Source organism: Vulpes lagopus, chromosome 2, assembly GCF_018345385.1.
Source record: "Vulpes lagopus strain Blue_001 chromosome 2, ASM1834538v1, whole genome shotgun sequence".
Lineage (NCBI taxonomy): Eukaryota > Metazoa > Chordata > Mammalia > Carnivora > Canidae > Vulpes > Vulpes lagopus.
The window spans coordinates 162,984,619-163,003,436 of NC_054825.1; the positions used below are offsets into that span (position 1 = coordinate 162,984,619).

Consider the following 18,818-nt stretch of genomic DNA (forward strand, 5'->3'; position numbering starts at 1 on the left):
GGTCATCGGAGCCAACAGATAATCCTCACTTAGGGCAGGGCCTGGTATGCAGTAAGGACTCGCACTTGGCCTCTTCCTTCCCACATTCAATGCTTCCTCTTACCACCATGCTCCCAGCTATTATCAAAACGATAATTAAGTTCTTACAGCACAGATAAGAGCAGAGGCTCTGGGACCTAGTGTCCTGGGTTCAAATCCCAGCTCTGTCCCTAACTAGCTGTGTGACCTCAGGCAGGCCCTGTAACCTCTCTGTGCTTCAATCTCCTTGTCTGTATAATGGGGGTAGTAGCACTAACACCTGACTCACTGGGTAGTTCAAAGGATTCCAAGTGTTAGTAATCATAAATGGGCTTTTGCACAGTGTGCAGCACATAGTAAGTGCTCAGTAAACGCCAGCTGGTATTGCCACAGTTGCTTGTCCTTTCACATGCAGTTTAGTTAGAAGACGTGTGCTGCTACCAAGAGTCTGGAAACTGCTGAGGGAGGCGACAGGGAAGGAGAAGTGGAGCAACAGTCCTCCATATGGAGGAGAGGGGACAGGTGTTCGGTATCTGGTCCAACAGGCCCACCCTCCTCATCCAGCAAATCTCACCCGTCGGTGCACAGCAACACCCACCCCCTGTTGGAGAAATGGCAGAGCCGTGCCTCCCTGAAGATCCTGGGGGTGATGGTGGGAGGGAGCCAAGGAAAGAGAACTGCTGGAAGCCCCCGTGTTCTGGGGGGTGAGGACAGATGAGGGGAGAGGCAGAGATGGGGGCGGGAGATGCAAAGGGAGCAGCAGGAGAAGGGGGGAGGCATGAAGGGAGAGATGGTGGCAGAAAAAAAAAGAGGAGAGCGTTATTAGTCAATAGCACAAGGCAGAGCAGGAGGGAAAACTTCATTGTTGGCCATGAACTTCTAAAGCCAGGGAGACTATCCCGTTCACCTTTGTGTCTACCTACAAAAGGCTTAAAAGTTGATGGAAAGGATAAGTGTCCTTTGTGAAAATTTAATGCCGGGGGGGGGGGGGGGGGGGGTGGTGGTGGCCGGGGGTGGGAATCTCTCTCCCTAGAGATTGAATCTGTTTTACTAGGTATACCTTTTTGCCCTGGCTGCCAGGAAGCTCCAGGATTAACACGATACTCCTACCTAGTTTGTTGTATTTGCCTCTTGAGAAGAAGCTTGTCTCATCTGCCTTTCCCCTTGGATTACCTAGATGCTGGGCACCCAACTCTGGGCTCGGGACTGTCATAGAGATTAATACGTAAAAGACACCCCCATTCCTGTCCTACCCTCAAGGACTTGCAGCTCCTTGAATCTGGGCTGCTGTAACTTGCTTTGTTCAGGAGAATCGTGCAGGACATAACACTGTGCCAGGTTCGAGTCCAGGACTTGAGAGGCCTCCCAGCTTCCACTTGTCTCTTGGAACCCCTAGGCAGCCAGGCACATATGAGATGGGGCATGTGAAGGAGCCCAATAAGGGTACGGGGCATGATGTGTCCATGACGGGAACACAGATTTTGAAGAACTATGTGTGTGTTGCTGGGGGTGGGGGGGATTTTTGGGCTGAGGAGATGATTCTCATAGCAGAATCTAGTTCTGTTACTGAACGTCAAACACTGCTTGTCAATCCCTCAGGTGTAAATCATGTAAGACACAAACTCAAATCTGTCTAAAATCAGCTCACTAGTATCAAGGCACTTCACACCCTTCTGTTCTGTGAGTTCATTTGGGAACCACACATCTTGCTTATTTTGTTCTCCTGTCTAATTGCATGGGCCACACTTAAAACTACACTTTTCACTTCAATAAAAGGCTAAGGCAAACTGACAGAGTCTGGAAGTCTTGAATCGGGACAAACCAAGATGCTAGTTTTACTCGCTGTTAAAACAGTTTCTCCTCTAAAGATGGGGATTAACAGACAAGGCTTGGAAAGCTACAAGGTCTCACTCCAGAGACATTTGGCTTTTCTGCCTATGCCTCCCAGAAATACCATTCCAAAAAGACTGATGGCCATTGGGCAGGAAAGCTCTCCCAGATTACATCTCCTCTGTCTGTTGTTCTTTTCTTCTTCCCTGGGTCCCTGATGAGAACTTTATGAGAACAAAGAAAGCAAAGCTGCAACACTGACTAATCTGTAAAAACACCAGACTGCTGAGTTCTCTTGTGATTAATTCTTTTTCATTCAAATCTCTTGATTTCTTCTTTCTTAGGGACCATATTGACATCTACAATGAATAACTTTTTCTCTTTCTTTATAATATTCATATAGTTATTTCTTTTTCCAGTCTGATTGCAGAGGCTAGTATTGCCAAAACCCTGTTTCCCAGCAGTGGTGATCATGGGAACCCTCTCGTTTCTGATTAAGGAGTATGTTTTATCGTGAGTATGATGCTGGCTTAAGATAGTAACCAACCAATCACTGATTAGAAACACTATCAGGAGACCATCTGGCTTGCCTACATCAGTTCTGCATCTGAGCAGACAACTTATATTCCGAACTTAGCCTCTAGAACAAAGGTGTTCACACTGTGGGCTGGGAAAGGGGATGCACAGAGCTCCAGGGACAGGGGGAAGCTGGACCTCACCATCTTTCCAGATCTCTGCCGTCAGCTTGTCTGTGCTCATGTGAAGCAGGGCTGCGACATTGTCATTCAGAGGGTCCATGTTTTTCATCAGCCACTCATTGGCCTTGTAGTCGACCTGGGTGAAGTTGGGCAGAGGAAGGTGGTGAGCTTGCAGCTTCACCAGGTCTCCCAATTTCCCAAGGAACCTCCCAGAAGCTCCCAGCCAGCCAGCTCCAGGGCTCACCACAGATGAGAGCATCAGTGCCACCTTGCGTCTATACCCAGAACTGCACCTCCACCAGCATGGTCCCCGCCCCTCCCCCCCTTTTTTCTTTTTAAGATTTTATATATTTGAGGGATGCCTGGGTGGCCCAGCAGTTGACCATTTGCCTTTGGCTCAGGTCATGATCTCGTGGTCCTGGGATTGAGTCCAGCATCAGGCTCCCCACAGGGAACCTGCTTCTCTCTCTGCCCATGTCTCTGTCTCTCTTCCTGTGTCTCTCATGAATAAATAAATAAATATATATATTTTAAAAGATTTTATTTATTTGAGAGTAAGAGTGAGTGAGCAAGAGAGAGACAAAGAGCACAGAGGGGGAGAGACAAGCAGACTCCCCGCTGAGCAGAGAGCCCAAAATGGGGCTCAATCCCAGGACCCTGAGATGAAGGCAGATGCTCCACCAACTAAGTCACCCAGGCACCTGGCCCCTCTCCCTATAGTTTCCTTCTCTGTCCAATGCCCACCTCCAGGACCTCGTCCACCACTTCTTCCTTATCCATTCTATTCCAGCCACACTGGCCTCCTCACTGTTCCTCAAATATGCAAGCTCATTTCTACCTCACAGTTTTACCCCTGCCATTCCTGCTGCCTGATTCCCTCATGGTGGATTTTTCACAAGGCTGGCTCCTTCCGAGTATTCAGGACTTTGCTCTGAGTCTCCCAGAGTCACAGTCTTGATGGGCACAATCCCCCACACACGTGCCCCCCTCACCGGACAATGGCTCCCTGAGGCCAGGGCTTGAGTCTGACTCACAGCACCGGGCTGGGCCCACGGCGAGTGTTAGATGATGCGTGGAAGAGGAAGGGAGCGCTAAACACAGAGCACACGGGTTTCCTGCCTCCCAGCCTCTGTATGCTGTTCCTTCTGCCAGGACAGCCCTTCGCATCCTTCACCCATCCTTCACTGGATGTTACTCATCACTTAGGCCAGGTATCAGCAAACGATGGCCCACGAGCCAAATCCTGCCTGCCACTATTTTGTAAATAAAGTTTTGTTGGAATACAGCCCTCATTTACATATCCACTTTTTAAAAAAGATTTTATTTATTTATGAGAGAGAGCACTCATGGGGGGAGGGGCAGAGGGAGAAGTAGAAGCAGACTCTCCTCTGAGCAGGGAGCCCAACATGGGACTCAATCCCAGGACCCTGAGATCATGACCTGTGCGGAAGGCAGACACTTAGCTGACTGAGCCACCCAGGCGCCTTAATGTATCCATTTATGTATTCCCTGGGGTGTCTCTCATGCTACAATGGCAGAAGTGAGAAGCTGCGGCAGACACTGGCCCATAAAGCTGAAACTGTTTACAGAAAATGTGTGCAACCCTTGATTTAAGTTCCAGGTCAAGCATTACTCTCCTCTGTGAAATCTCCCCTGGCCTTGCTCCTCCGGGCTTTGATGCTGCCCTTAGCTGCCCTTCCAGCCTTATATCCCAATGGCCTGTGTTTGTCCCTCTCTCAGATCAAGAACTTTGTGAGGACGAAAACCACGTTCAGCACAGGGCCCCAGCTGTGCTCAGCCCTGTGCTGAGCACACAAAAGGCACATCTTTGCTGAATGAGTGAATGTAATGCACATAATTCTTCTCCCAGTGAACTCCTATCCACCCCTCCAAGCCTACTGTAAATATCCCTTCTGTAAGGAAGCTCCTGCTGACTTCATCAGACAGAGTCCTCAGTCCTCCTTGGGCTTTCCCGGCCCCTGCCAGTGTCTCGTCCCAGTGGACATCAGGTGGCCCCTGTGTCTCCTCTCCACTCTCCCCTCAATTGTAGCCAAAGGGTCTCCACCCCTGCCTTCATGTCCCACGGCCAGCCAGCCCCCTACCTTGCCCGCATAGTGCAGGACACTGAAGTCAGCCTGGTCCCGCAGGTTCCTTGGCCGCTGAAACTTGGGATGGCTTCCTTGCTCCTGGGCCACCTTCTCTACAAAGGACTTGTCCGTGGCCTTTGGGAACCAGCACTCCTCGTCCAGCAGGGCCAGGAGCCCAGGGGGGTTAGCCTAACCATCAACAGGAGGGGAAGAGCACATCAGATCCCCACATACTGGACACTTAGGTTGCTGCTCACTTGTAGCTCTTATAAGAGACACATGGACATAACAACCAAACATGAGAACAGTAGTCACATTTATGGCCATTGATTAGAGCTTTGGTTCAAGCCAATCCCTGTGGCAGGCACATTCCTCGGGCCTAACCATGTAGCAGCCACACATCTGTGAAGCAGATGCTGTCATGAACTGATTTGGAGGCCAGAGGCCCAGCTGGGCAGGAGCCTGACCGAGGTCTCAAGGCCAGTGGAGGCGGGAGGGACCCTTAAGCTCACCGGCCGCTCAATGAGGTCAATGCAGGGCTGCAGGTCGAGGCCGAAGTCGAGGAAGGTCCAGGGGATGCCCTCGCGCTGGTACTCCTCCTGCTCCAGGATGAACATGGTGTGGTTGAAGAGCTGCTGCAGCTTCTCGTTGGTGTAGTTGATGCAGAGCTGCTCGAAGGAGTTGAGCTGCAGGGGATGAGGGAACAGGTGAGAGAGGGGACAGAGATGGAGTGGGGTGGGGGATAGAGACCAGAGGGAAGGAGACAGGGCCCTCCCAGCCCCAGCCTGGCACCAAGTACAGACCTGGAAGATCTCAAAGCCAGCGATGTCCAGGATCCCCAGGAAAGAGGCGCCCTGGCGGGGACTGCGGTCCAGGGCCCGGTTGAGGCGCAGAACCAGCCAGCGGAAGAGGCGCTCATAGGTGGCCTTGGCCAGGGCCTCCAGCGCAAAGTCAGCCTGTGGCACGGGGCACATGGTGAGGACACGTGGTGAGGGCCCGGCCCTGCCCCCACATCCCCAGCCTGACCTACCCCCACCCCCACCCCTGCAAGGAGACACCGGTGTGTGTGTGGGGGGAGGCATCACAGTTCATCAAGAATGATGACATTAATGATGACGCCAACCAGTACAGAGCCCTACCATGTGCCAGGCAGCGTGTGAATCGCTTGGGGGCACATTAGTTCGTTAATCATCCCCCATCCCTTGGACCAATTTCGACAGCCTAACAGTTAAGAAAGTGAACTGTGGAGCCTGACAACATGGATTTGAATCCTGGCTCTGCCCCTTAGAAGCTCTGTGGCCTCAGGCATGTGAATAAACATGTTCCTTCATTTGTAAAAGGGATCCTAACAATAGTACCTCCACTGTGAGTGGAACATGGCTCTCATGTCCCCCCACTGTGTCTTCTTTATCCTAGTACTTTGTTGGATTGCCCAGCCTGGGGCCAGGCAGAGGCCTCTGCCCGAAAGCTGGCTTCGGAAAACCTCTAGCATGGGTTCACTTCTCCCCACTCCCACCATCATCATCACATGCCTGACTACGACAGCAGCCTCCTTATGTCTCCCTACCCATCACCCCGCCCAGCCCTGTACCCCCTGGATCCAGTTCTCCATGCAATAGACAAGGGAATCTTTGTAAAAGGTAAACTGAATCAAGTTGCTCCCTGGCTTAAACCCTCACTGGTCTCCTGCTGCACTCTGAATAAAACTCACCTCCTTACTGTAGCCCCTAAGGCCCTGTGTGATCTGTCCCTTCTGACTTCTCTGCATCCTTCTGCATCCTCCCCTCTACTCTCTAGCCTCACTGACCTCTTTGATATTCTCCATTTGCCAAACCTGTTCTGGCCCCAGGGCCCTCACTCATACTCTTCCCTCTGCTTTGAACCATCTATGTCTAACTCAAATATCACCTCCTCATAGAGGACTTTCCTGACCACACGAACCCTCTTCTTCCTAGAAGGCCTCACTGTTTATGTATCTTCTTTTATGATCTGTTTCCTATTTTGGCCTGAGCTCCATGAAGGTATGGTCTCTGTTTCCATTATGACTTTTATTCCTAGCATCAGAACCAGACCTGGTAATGGAGCGAACAATCAGCAACAGTTTGTTGAGTGAGAGAAAAACCAGCATACGCTGCTTACAGGCTCAGATCCTGGCGCCTGGCTCTCCCTACACCCTGCCTGCCCCCGTCCCACCTACCTGTTCCTTGGTCTGTGCTTTCTGCACGTAGTCTCGGCCAACTTTGATGCGGGGGGTGAGCAGGGCTCGGGAGAAGTCCGTCACCCCTACTCCCAGGAGGCGGCAGAGCTTCTGTGCAGCTGAGGGTTAAGAGTCTGATCAGCTCTGGGAAGCAGCAGGGGGCACTGAGCACAGGGGAGGGGGCCGCCCCCACTGCTGGTGGAACAGACCAGGGGCCCCACCTCTCCCACCAGACGCATTACAGGTTCTGTAAGCGTGTACGTCCTCTGGCTCCACACTTCTCTCTCTGGGATTCCAAGATGGGATAAATAATCCCAGAGGTGATCATACACTGGACCAGGACGATGTTCATCACAGCCTTGTGTATGATGGAGGAAAATGAAACAACCTGAATGCCCAGCAACTAGGGATTGGTTATAGAGTCAGGGATCCTCCATTTGAATAAGTGTTCCACAGTCACTGAAAGTTATTAACACTCATTAAATGGTACATTTAGGATGTATGCATTTCACGACTGGTATGTTTCACTTCAAATCAAAGAAAGAACTGTAAGCAAATAATAGAGACCAGTAAATGATATGCATACACAAGCCAAAGCATGTACATGTGAACGACTCGTGTATACGCTTTGAAATGCACGGAAATGTGCAACTTTGAAATGCACGAGACAAGAGGGTGGACAAAGAGTGCATGGAAAGATATGCAATAAAGCAAAGATAAAAAAAAAAGCAAAGATAGTAAAATGTCAGGGGCAGAATCCAGGTGATGGCTGGCTGGATGTTTACAATAAAATTCTTTCAACTTTTCTGTTTACGAATTTCCTAATAAAATATTGGGGTAAAAGCTATTAGAGTAAGAGACCAAACCCCAAACAAACATGTTAAAATGACTTGTTCTTTCTTATTTTTTGGTAGGGGGAAAATGCATTTAAAAAAATGGTGATTATGAAATTGTTTCCTGCTTGTCACTCTCGTAATGGGAAGACGGAAACTATAAATGCTCAGCTCCAGCAGAAAATTGAAAGGAAGAGAAAACATTTAGAAGAAGAAACACCAAAATAAATAAACAGAGATTATTTCTGAGAGGTGAGATGATGAGCATTTACATTTCTCCTCTTTTTTTTTTTTCCTTTGGGTGCAATTGCAGTTTCCAATTTTTCTATGGTGACTGCATTATATGGAAAGTATGTGAGAACTACAAGTGGCCTTGAAAAACAGCAGGAATGTGCAGTGGAGCACTATGCTGCCAGTCACAGGATGGTTTTCTGTAGGATTCGAAAGCCTCTGTTGTGTCCTCTGGCAGCTGGTGAAGCCCATGGACTGCATCTCCAATTACTGTTTGCAAATGCAAAGAATGAAACATACAGGACTTCCCAGGAGGTTAATTCTGCTGACATAGGGTTCTACCCACAGACCCTAGAAGAAGAAACCCAAGTAGCGCTGGAGTTAATAACTTTGAAAAGTTACCCTCTGTGCACTAAGGGAAAAAGCAAATTTTAAAACAGTCTACAAGGTCTGATGCCAACTTCATAGATTGGATGAATAAATGAGTGTGCATAGCACACCTGCTGGGAGTGTGAACAGAGCTCCCCAAGTGCCACAGATGATACTCTGATCAACAGCATGGTGAGAGGGGCCCCTTTTCTCATATTTTCTGTGGTTACATAGCTTTTGAAAATGAGCCCAAAGGGTTTTATAATCAGGACAAAAGCCCTTGCTGTCTTGAGGGGGAAAGAGTGTGAAAGCGTGATCCCACTTCTGTGACAATTATTTCCACATTGATATGGACAGAGAATAAAGCCCAGAGAGAACTACCCTCAAAATGTTACAGTAATTACCTCTCAGGAGTATAACTGTGGGTCATTTTCTTGCTTTTATACTTCTTTGTATTGCCAGATATTTCCCCCATTCAGTTTGCATTATTTTATGATAATAAAGCAGAGCTATTTCCAGTTTGAGAATAAAAGGAATAGCAACTATAATTCTGCTTTCAAAAAAAAACAAAAAAAGTATATATATGCAGAATAGAGAGGCCAAGGGGAGATAAGCCTAATACTAATGGTGATTTTCTCAGAGGGGCCAAGATGACCAGGGATCTCTGGCATGCTGGTATTGTTCAAACCTGTGGCAGAGATGACACCTTTTAGAATCAGGAAAAGAGTGGGAAGTGACACTTTGGTAAAGGATTAGCACAGCTTGGAGGCATGCCCAGCTGGGGAGTAGGGAGTGCTGAGGGGGATGCTCTGTCCAGGGGAACGGGGAACACAGGGTCAGGCAGGTAGGCTGTGGGCCAGATGGAATACCTGTGTTGTCAGGCATGGAGGCTTGATCCTTATTCCGTTCTCTCTTCAGGACGATGTTGCCAAACTGGAGAACGGCAGAGACCATCCGCAGCATGGCTAAGGGGCAGAGAGAGCAATGGCATGGGGCTCTGGACCCTGATGCGTGGTCCTAAATAGCCCTTTAGAAATCTAGCTTAAAAACCCTACATCAGGGGCACCTGGGTGGCTCAGTCAGTTAAGCGTCCAACTCTTGGTTTTGGCTCAGGTCATGATCTCAGGGTCATAGGATCGAGCCCTGCACTGGGCTCCACCCTCAGTGTGGAGTCCGCTTGAGAATCTCCTCTTTCTCTGCCCCTCCCCCCACTTGCATGTGTTCTCTTTCTCAAATAAATAAAACCTCTAAGAAAACCCCCCAACTCTATGTCAAATTACACCACTGCACCTCCGCTTAAAATCCATCTGTGACACTGGGCAGGTCTTAAAACATAAAAATAGATGGATAAATTCTGTATTTTGTATTCAAGGTTTGTTTTAGCACCATTTGGTGTCTGCTTGTGTCCGTTTTATAAAGCAATGCACATAAGATTTAAAGGGACGTGTGGAGATGAATGAAGAAGGTCTTTGGCAATATGAAAAGATTCCTTTTTTTAAGATTTTATTTTTAAGTAATCTCTAGGCACACTACAACCTTCTTGCACTTCGGGATGCTAGCCAGCACTAAGCACAGTGCTTTGGGGAGGCGGGGTTTAGACAGTGAAGCCATCAATAAGAAAAGCACAAAAATATGAAAAATGTGGCACTCAGTGGTGGGCAAAAAGGATACCGGGTTACGGACTGAACTGAGACGGGAAGCAGAGCACCCTTTGGTGAACCTCAGCTGCATGTGCGCTGAACAATTCAAATTTTCCACACCCCATGTGAATGACATGATGATCACAAAAGCACCAGGAGTACTGGTTTGGGTGTTTCCGGATAAACCTAGCGAGTAGCTGAAGTCGCAAATGCAGAAACCGCAAGAGGATGGACTCTAAGTGCTTGTCAGCACAGAGCTTTCAGAGAGCTGATGGAGAATGGACAGAGCTGCCCTTAGAGACATCTCAGGAACTCCTTGGGTTGGCTGGCATAAACATGGAAGCCATGGGGCAATTTGTGCAGTTTTTCTGGGTATCACAGGGTCTAAGTGGGGACCCAGATGAAGACGCCCCTCCACACCACAAAGAACTGCCCACACCCCATCTGACTCCTAAACATCCCACTGGACATCTGTGTCCGTGAAATAATGGTCTGCAATTATCTGAGTTGAATCCCAACTGTTTCATGTATAAACACAAGTGCTTTGTGTTTGGTTTTCATACAGAGTGGATTTTGGGGGGGGGGGCACTTGGGTGGCTTAGTTGGTTAAGCCTCCAACTCTTGGTTTCAGCTCAGGTCATGATCTCAGGGTCATGAGGCTGAGCCCTGCATAGGGCTCCACACTCAGCACAGAGTCTGCTTGGGATTCTCTCCCTCCCCCTGCTCAATCTCTCTCTCTCTCTCAAATAAATAAATAAATAAATAAATAAATAAATAAATAAATAAAATCTTAAAAAAAATACACAGGAGGGTAGCTACTATAAAATCTGAGGAAAGACTGTGATTGGTTTTGTTTGGAATTTTATCAAGATTTGGGCATCATCTCAGAACATCTCCGACAGCAAAGTGGCACATGGCATTGGAGTGGACCATACAACACGCCTTCCTTGGTGGGGTCTGTATCTGCTGCTTTCATGGTGACCCTACAGATAAGAGCAAATGCCCAGCTACCCCATCAACCACAAATTCCAGAACGATTCTCACAACTTACAGGTTCAAATGGACACTGATTTTATTTTTGCTCAACTCCATTCCAGGTCCTGTTCCAAACACTTACAAATGAAGTCATTAAACCTTCATAACAACTCGGGGGGCAGATCCTACAATAACATTTTATAGGTGGGGAATGGAATAAAACCCCTTCACAGATGGGGAAATCAAGGCACATTAGGGAAACCTACTTGCCCAAGACCATTCAGCTCAGCAGCAGCAGAGCCAAGATGCAAACCTGGACAGTCTGACCCCAGGGTCTATATCCTTAATGCTTCTCTTTTCTTCCCTCTTCTGGCAGAAAATTCTAATGTAAACACGTATGTATAACACACATATAGAAAAGTGCACAACTCATGCCCATCAGGCTTGATGAGTTTTTATGAAGGGGATGCACCCAGGAAGCCAGCTCCCTGGAAGCCCCTCTTGGCCACTCCCTGAACGTGGGCGAATTTCACAGCCACAGGGTGGAGTGAATGAAGCCAGACATGAAAGCACATGTGCTGTATGAGTCTGTACCAAATTCAAGGAAAAGTGAAACAACTCTATGCTCTTAGATGCCAGATTAATGATCACATTCAAGAAAGGCGGTTCAGGTGATGGGAAGGGGCACAAGGGGGTTTCCAGGTACTGGTTAGACGGGCATTCACTTGCAGAAAGCCCCCGGAAATAGATGCTTAGGCTCTGGGAACATTTTTTGGTGTCTATGCTTCTACACTGCTTACTTAGGAAAAAGGGGTGGAGGAGGGGGAGGGACAAGGACCTATCCTCCTGCCAAAAATGTGTAACCTGAATCTAACCGCAAGGAAACACACCCAGAGTTGAGACAAAACAACTGGTCTGTAATCTACAAAAGTGTCAAGGTCACGAATGATAAAGAAAGAATAGTTCCAGACAGACGGAGAAGAAAATGTGCTGGGTATGTGTGTGATCCTGGCCTGGGGAAATGTGTGAGCACATGTGTGTGTCACTTACAAAATCTTTTTTGCTGTAAAGGACATTGTTAGGAAAACTGGAATACAGTCTGTAAAAAGACATTTTTGTGCTATAAAGGTCATTACTGGCAGAATATGGTCGGTGAAATAAATAACGGTACTAAAAAAGCCAGTGCTCAGCTCCTGATAATGGTACCATCCTGTGCTTTTGCAAAGAGAACGTTCTTTAAGAATATGCACTGACAGAGGGGCCTGGGTGGCTCAATTGGTTGAGCCTCCCCAGCTCTTGGTTTCGGCTCAGGTCTTGATCTCACAGCTGTGAGTTCAAGCCCTGTGTTGGGCTCCATGCTGGGCATGGAACCTACTTAAAAAAAAAAACAAATACACAGGGGTATCTGGGTGGCTCAGTGATTAAGCATCAGCCTTTGGCTCAGGGCATGATCCTGGGGTCCTGGGATCAAGTCCTACATCAGGCTCCCTACAGGAAGCCTGCTTCTCCCTCTGTCTCTGCCTCTCGCTCTGTGTCTCTCATAAATAAATAAATAAAATCTTTTTAAAAAGATACACTGACAGATTCAACAGGGTGGTAGCTGAACAGTGCCTCCCCCCTCCAGCCTCCTGCAGAGAGGTCCACATCCAAATTTCTGGAACCTGCAAATGTTACCTGGCAGGGCAAAACGGACTTCATGAATGTGATTAAATTAAGAATTCTGAGATGGGAGATTAATTCTGGATCACCCAGGTGGGCTCTAATGGCAGGGTCCTTATAAGAGCGAGGCCAAGGGAGAAGGCCACGTGAGCAGGGGTTAGAGTGATGTGCTTTGAAGCCAGAAAACGGATTCTCCCTTGGAACCTCTAGAAGGAACCAACTCTGCCCCTAAGACTGATTTTGTCAATTGCTGTCTTGAGAATATAGAGAGCTCTCTATATGCCCATCAAGTAGAATACATAGAAGAGCGTGTTGTTTGATGTTCAAGGTCAGGGGATCAGAGGTGGCCAACCCAGAGCGTCTCCTTTGTGACAAAGAGTGCCCAAATGGCGGGCCTTGAATTCCTGGGAAGGCCAGCCATGCAAGGAGGGGCAGGCTGCAGAGAGCTGCTACCTCGTTGCTACTAGAAGAGCTGCATTTGGATCCCAGCTTTGCCCAGGAGGCTACCCCTGGACTTCCTGCATGGAAGTCCCCCCAGTACACCTGTGCCTCTGTCCCCGCCTCCGGCCCCTTCCTTCCGCCTCACCAGACCGTCACCTGCCCTTGGTGTAAAGCCTGCTGGGGTGTGGCTGCACGCTCATCCACACCCTTTGTTCTCAAACTGCTCAGAACAAATAATTAGGAAGACAGACAAGGAGAAACAAATGTGGCAAGACTTTAGCACCTGGGGAATCTTCAAGAAGAGAGTAGCGATGGTTTGTACCTTTTTTGCAACTTTCCTGTAAGTCTGAAATTATTCCAAATACAAAGGTTTTTTGAACAAACCCTGAAAACAGAAGAAGGGTCACTGGCCTGATGGCTTCAAGAGGCCTTGCTCTGAAGGACACACAGGAAACCGCAGACAGAGGTGGCTTCTTGAGAGCCCAGGACACCTTAGTGATTATATTCTTTCTGAGTTCCATACATCTTTTAAAAAATATTTTATTTATTTATTCATGAGAGACACTCATGCTTACTCAGAGAGAAAGGCAGAGACACAGGCAGAGGGAGAAGCTGGCTTCCTTTCAGGAGCCTGATGCAGGATTCCATCCCAGGACTCCAGGACCCTGACCTGAGCCAAAGGCAGATGCTTGACTGACTGAGCCGCCCAGGTGTCCCCTCCTATCTGTTGAAGTGTCAGATATAAACCAAAAAAAAAAGGCTGTTAAGAAAGGGCTTAGCATGGGGTGCCTGGGTGGCTCAGTCAGTTAAGCGTCTGCCTTCAGCTCAGGTCAGGATCCCAGGGTCTTGGCATTGAGCCCCACTTTGGCTCTCTGCTCAGCGGGGAGTCTTGATTCTCCCCCTAGCTGTGCCCCCACCCCTGTTCGTATTCATGCTCTTGTTCTTATGCTGTGTCTCATATGAATAAAAAAAAATTTTTTTAAAAGAAAGGACTTGATGTCTAGAATTAGTATGATTGCAGTACAGTGATTGTGCACACGCCACACGCTGCCACACTGTGCACTTTCCAATGGTGAATTTTTCAGTATGTAGATTCTATCTCAAAGGAAAAAAAAAGGCAGATGGTGACTACACTTGGGATGAACACTAACTAATGGACAGAACTGTCAAATCTATATGTTATATACCTGAAACTGACATACCATTCAATAATAATAAAAAGAAGTTAAAAAACAAACAAAAACACAACAAAACCAAATCCAAAACCAAGTTTTGGTATACTTTGCAGGGCAAGGCAGGATGTGCAACAGATATTAATTTTTCTCCATTTCCACTGAGATCATAACTCCTTGTGGAAAGTATATGTTCCTTACTTATCTCCTGCCCATGTGCTCTGCATACACTAGGTGCTCTATAAATGTTTTCATGAATGAACTTGAGCTTGCCTATTCCCAGGGAAGAATTCATCCTGTGGTCCCTGCTGCTTCTAGGATTCAATTTAAGCCCTCATCAGGGTCTTGGGCACCATGTCCCTGACACTCCCAGTCCCTCTGGCCTTAGGGTCCCCTTGCTTATTCCAATAGCTCCTCCAACACTCTTCTTGCCACCACCACCATCTATGCCTGGTTAGTTCCTGCAAGACTGTCGGTGCTCAGGCAAGGGCCACCTCCTCCAGGGGCTGCCCTGACCCTATGTCTCCCCAGACTGCGCTGGAGCCCCATGACACGTGGTCACTGCTCCATGCACCTTCCACCGGTCACCCTTCCATGGGCTCAACTTTAATCCATTTGTGTGATTTGATGCTTCTGGGTCTCAGCATTCCACAGATCAGGGGCTTGTTCTATCTTGGTCATGGTGAACTTTACCTAGTACCTGCAGAGGCCTGGCCCACAAATTGACCCCATCACGGGTTGAATAAATCAATATATTAACAGATAAAGGGCAAAGAGTTAGCTAATGGGGGATACATCCTGGATGTAGGGGTTTTCTGTGTGACCCTAGACAAGCTGGTTGACCTCTTGAGCCTCAGTTTCCCTGGCTGGGCAGTGAGAAGGGATGGGCTCAGAGATGTCTGGTTCTGCCCGCCTGGGGTTGGGGATAGGGGGACTGGGTAGTCGTGGACAGCCCAGGGCTCTGGCAGTTATAGGAGTTTCCTAGGGGACAGCAGCCCTCCCAAAAGACAAATAAACAAGGACCTCTCCTTACAGACCCACAATGGCATCATCACCTAACAAACTGAATGATCATTCCTTAATGTCAGCTCAGATCCAGCCCAGACCTTCAGTCCCCTCAGTGGCCTTTAAAATGGCCTCTGACAGTTGGCTTAGGAACTCACATCCGTGCCAAGCACCCGGGTGAATCTGACACCTGAGAAGTTGGCAGTTAGCTTTTGCTGGTGACTTCAGACCAGCCGATTGCTAGCAAGCCCAGGCCTGCAGGGGAAGGAAAGAGGGGGGCGTGGGGTTGGTGATGCGGAGTCCTGCTCAAACTCTCTGAGTGGCATTCATGGTGCCTGCACTGGTGAAGACAGGAAGCCAGGGAGCTGCTTGGACTGGTCCCAGTGCTCTCCTCTCTGGGTTTCCCACTGGCAACCACCTTCCCAGAGATGGTCGGGAAAGTTTCACAGAGGTGCCTGCCTGTCTCTCTAAAAATGGATCATGGGCTGGTTTTGGAGTCAGACCCGGGTTCCATCATCTCCTTGTCAACTGGGGTGAGTTGTAGGGTGGACACCCCACCTCCCTGGACCCCTGTCTTCTCTTTTGTCAAAAGGAGACTATGAAAAAGTAACTGTGGGACACCTGGGTGGCTCAGCCAGTTAAGCATTGGATTCTTAGTTTGCTCAGGTCATGATCTCAGGATCATGAGATCAAACCCCATGTTGGGCTCCCCACTCAGCATGGAGTCTGCCTCTCCCTCTCCCTCTTCCTCTGCTCCCCCCCCCTCTCGCTCGCTCTCTCTCACTCTCTCTCTCCCAAATAAATGCTAAATAAAACCTTAAAAAAAAAAAGGTGACCAGCTGGCTCCACTCCTTGTAAGTAAAACACCAAATAAAACTATGAGGCCTCATCCACATGCCACACCAGCAAAAGCCAGAAAGCTTACAACAGTGGTTGCTGGCATGCATGTAGGAAAACCACTGGAAGGACACAGCGAGTGGAAACAGAAACTAGCGCCACCTTCTGGACAGTGATAGAGTGGATTCCCTACAACTTAAAAAAACGGTCAGAGTGGGGGTGGGGGGATGGGAGTTGGAGTCGAAACCCAAGAAGCCACAGTGAGTGGTTGATTATCAGATCTGGTGCCCGTAATAAAAAGATAAAAATTGAAACTATTCAGCAATAAACAGGAATGAAGCCGACATGCCACTGCATGGATGAGCTCAAAACTGTCACGTGGAGTACAAGAAGCCAGCCTCGAAGGCCCAGGTGTTGTGTGATCCTATTGACATGAAAGGTCTAGGATGGGCAAATCCAGAGACACAGGAAGCCACTGAATGGTTGCCAGGTATCCTCTTGGGCCACTGAAAATGTTCTAGACTCATTTTTGGAGATGGGCACCCAACCCTGGAAATGGACCCAAAGCCCCTGACTTGTAAGCTTTAAGCAGGTGAATGGTCTGGTCTGCGAATTGTAGCTCAATATGGTTGTTACACTTCTGTAAAAGCTGGATTAAGAACAAAACTGCACCTTCTCCTTAGATCCAGCATTTTTTGAAGAATTGATCCTACAGTTCTTTTGATACAGAGAGAGCTACTTACAAGGATATTATTGGCACCTTTTTTGGGGGTGGGGGAGGGATCATTCTAATAGCAATGAGTGCAAACACAATAAAAGTTTGTCCACAAGGGACAGAGACTGGTTAAAAGAATCATTGTCTATTTATAGGAGCCTGGGGGGCTCTGTTGGTGAAGCATCTGCCTTGGACTCAGGTCATGATCCTGGGGTCTTGGGATTAAGCCCCGACCTGGGCTACCTGCTCAGTGGAGAGTCTGCTTCTCCCCTCTGCCTCTGCCCCTGCTTATGCTCTCTGTCTCTCTGTCTCTCTCTCTCAAATAAATAGATAGATAGATGATAGATAGATAGATAGATAGATAGATAGATAGATAGATAGATAGAAAAATAAAATCTTTACTAAAAAAGAATCATAGTCGGTCAGCCTGAGTGGCTCAGTGGTTTAATGCCGCCTTCAGCCCAGGGTGTGATCCTGGGGACCTGGGATCGCGTTTCCATGTTTGGCTCCCTGTGGGGAGCCTGCTTCTCCCTCTGCCTGTGTCTCTGCCTCTCTCTCTCTGTCTCTCATGAATAAATAAATAAAATCTTAAAAAAAAATCATAGTCCATTTAAACAATGAAACCTTATGCAGACACACACACATTGAAGTTTACCTATACTTACAAGACCAGAATTACTGCTAAAACATACTGTCTGCTGGGAAAAGTGGGTATGAAGTGCACTAGCACAGGGGTGATGAGCTGAGTCCTTAACCTGAGCACCTGAGCATGTGTCAAGTGTTTTTCAACTGCTCCTTGCTGTATCTGGGATGGTCCTGGGAGGGAGGTCAGGGAGATAAGGCCCACTTGGAGCAACAGCTGCCTGGGGCAGGGAGTGGGGGAGAGGGGAGAGACACCTTTTAAAGTAAGCTCCATGCCCAGGGTGGAACCCAACATAGGGCTTGAACTCATGACCCTGAGATCAAGACCCAAGCAGAGATAAAGAGTCTGACACTTCCTTGACTGAGCCACCCAGATGCCCCTTTGAGGAAACTTTCAAATTCAGTAGAGAAATATTTACCATTCTTTTAAAATCAGGCTGAATACCAGCCCTGGGGCTATGGAATGCCTGGTTTTATTAAAAAAAAAAAAAGTGTGTGTCCTTTCTTAGATGTCTAAAATATTCCTGGGAGGAGGTGAGGGAAGCCAAAGAGCGGGAAAGTCAGGTTCAGGGCGCTGCATGGGACCTGGTTTCTACACTATGACCTTTGGCACCTTCGGATTATGTCACCACAGGCATGTCACCTCTTAAGTTTTGCTTCAGAATTGCAAAAATTGGAGCTGCCCCGTGCATCCACAACACAGCAGGGCGGCCGCGGGGAGGGTTACTTGAGGTGATCTCTGTCGGGAGGCCAGGCCCCCACCATGGCTACCATCTGGATTTTCTTGCCAGCTGCCCCAGGGAGGAGAACAGAGACTCCCAGGCGGAGGAAGTTTCGCAACCATGGTTGGGAAATCCAGCAGGGGAGGCCTGGGACCCTGTGTCAATACTCCCAAGAAGGCCGGCCTGTTTGCAGCCCGGGGAGACAGCCAAGCTGGCGCTCAGTTTCCAGCCCTCCCAGCTGGCCCTGGAGCCCACAAGAGTTCCCGGGGCCTCTCGTGGTGCTAGAGACCAAGGGAGTAAGAGACCTGGGTCTACCACTCAGCCTCAGACCTCAGAGTCTGCCTCGGCAGGACTCAGGGTTGGTCCAAATAATCAACAGTCGGGGACTTGCAAAAAAGTCTGAGGTCCACCTCTATGTATGTGTTATGGGTTGAACTGTACCCTCTCCACCAAAAAGAGGTATACGTTGAAGTCCTAAGTCCCCAAGACTTCTCCAGAATGTGACCTTATTTGGGTATTGGGTCATTGCAGATTTAATTATTTAAGTCAAGATGAGAGCACAGTGGATGGGGTGCCCCTAATCCAACACGATGAACGGCTTTTGAATGCACAGATGCGCAGACAGGGAAAAGCCACATGAAAATAAAGGCAGAGCTTGGGTGATGCTTCTACATGCTAGGGAATGCCAAAGATTGCGAGCAAACCACTAGAATCTGGGAGAGCAGGACAGGGAAAAAACAGATTCTC

General features: G+C 48.4%; 1 protein-coding gene across 6 annotated transcripts in view; it reads right to left on the bottom strand.

Annotated features, from left to right (window-relative positions):
• MYH14 (myosin heavy chain 14) overlaps positions 1 to 18,818 on the bottom strand; it is a 101,015-nt gene that overhangs the window by 46,775 nt on the left and 35,422 nt on the right. For 5 of the 6 annotated variants that reach the window (XM_041742870.1, XM_041742869.1, XM_041742874.1 and 2 more), the window contains 6 exons: positions 9,133 to 9,228; positions 6,831 to 6,949; positions 5,437 to 5,589; positions 5,146 to 5,319; positions 4,649 to 4,822; positions 2,568 to 2,682 (listed from right to left, as the gene is read on the bottom strand). In XM_041742870.1, coding sequence (XP_041598804.1) covers positions 2,568 to 2,682; positions 4,649 to 4,822; positions 5,146 to 5,319; positions 5,437 to 5,589; positions 6,831 to 6,949; positions 9,133 to 9,228 — 831 coding nt within the window. Of the gene's footprint in view, positions 1 to 616; positions 716 to 2,567; positions 2,683 to 4,648; positions 4,823 to 5,145; positions 5,320 to 5,436; positions 5,590 to 6,830; positions 6,950 to 9,132; positions 9,229 to 18,818 lie in introns of all 6 variants that reach the window. The other variant, XM_041742875.1, reaches the window with a different exon arrangement.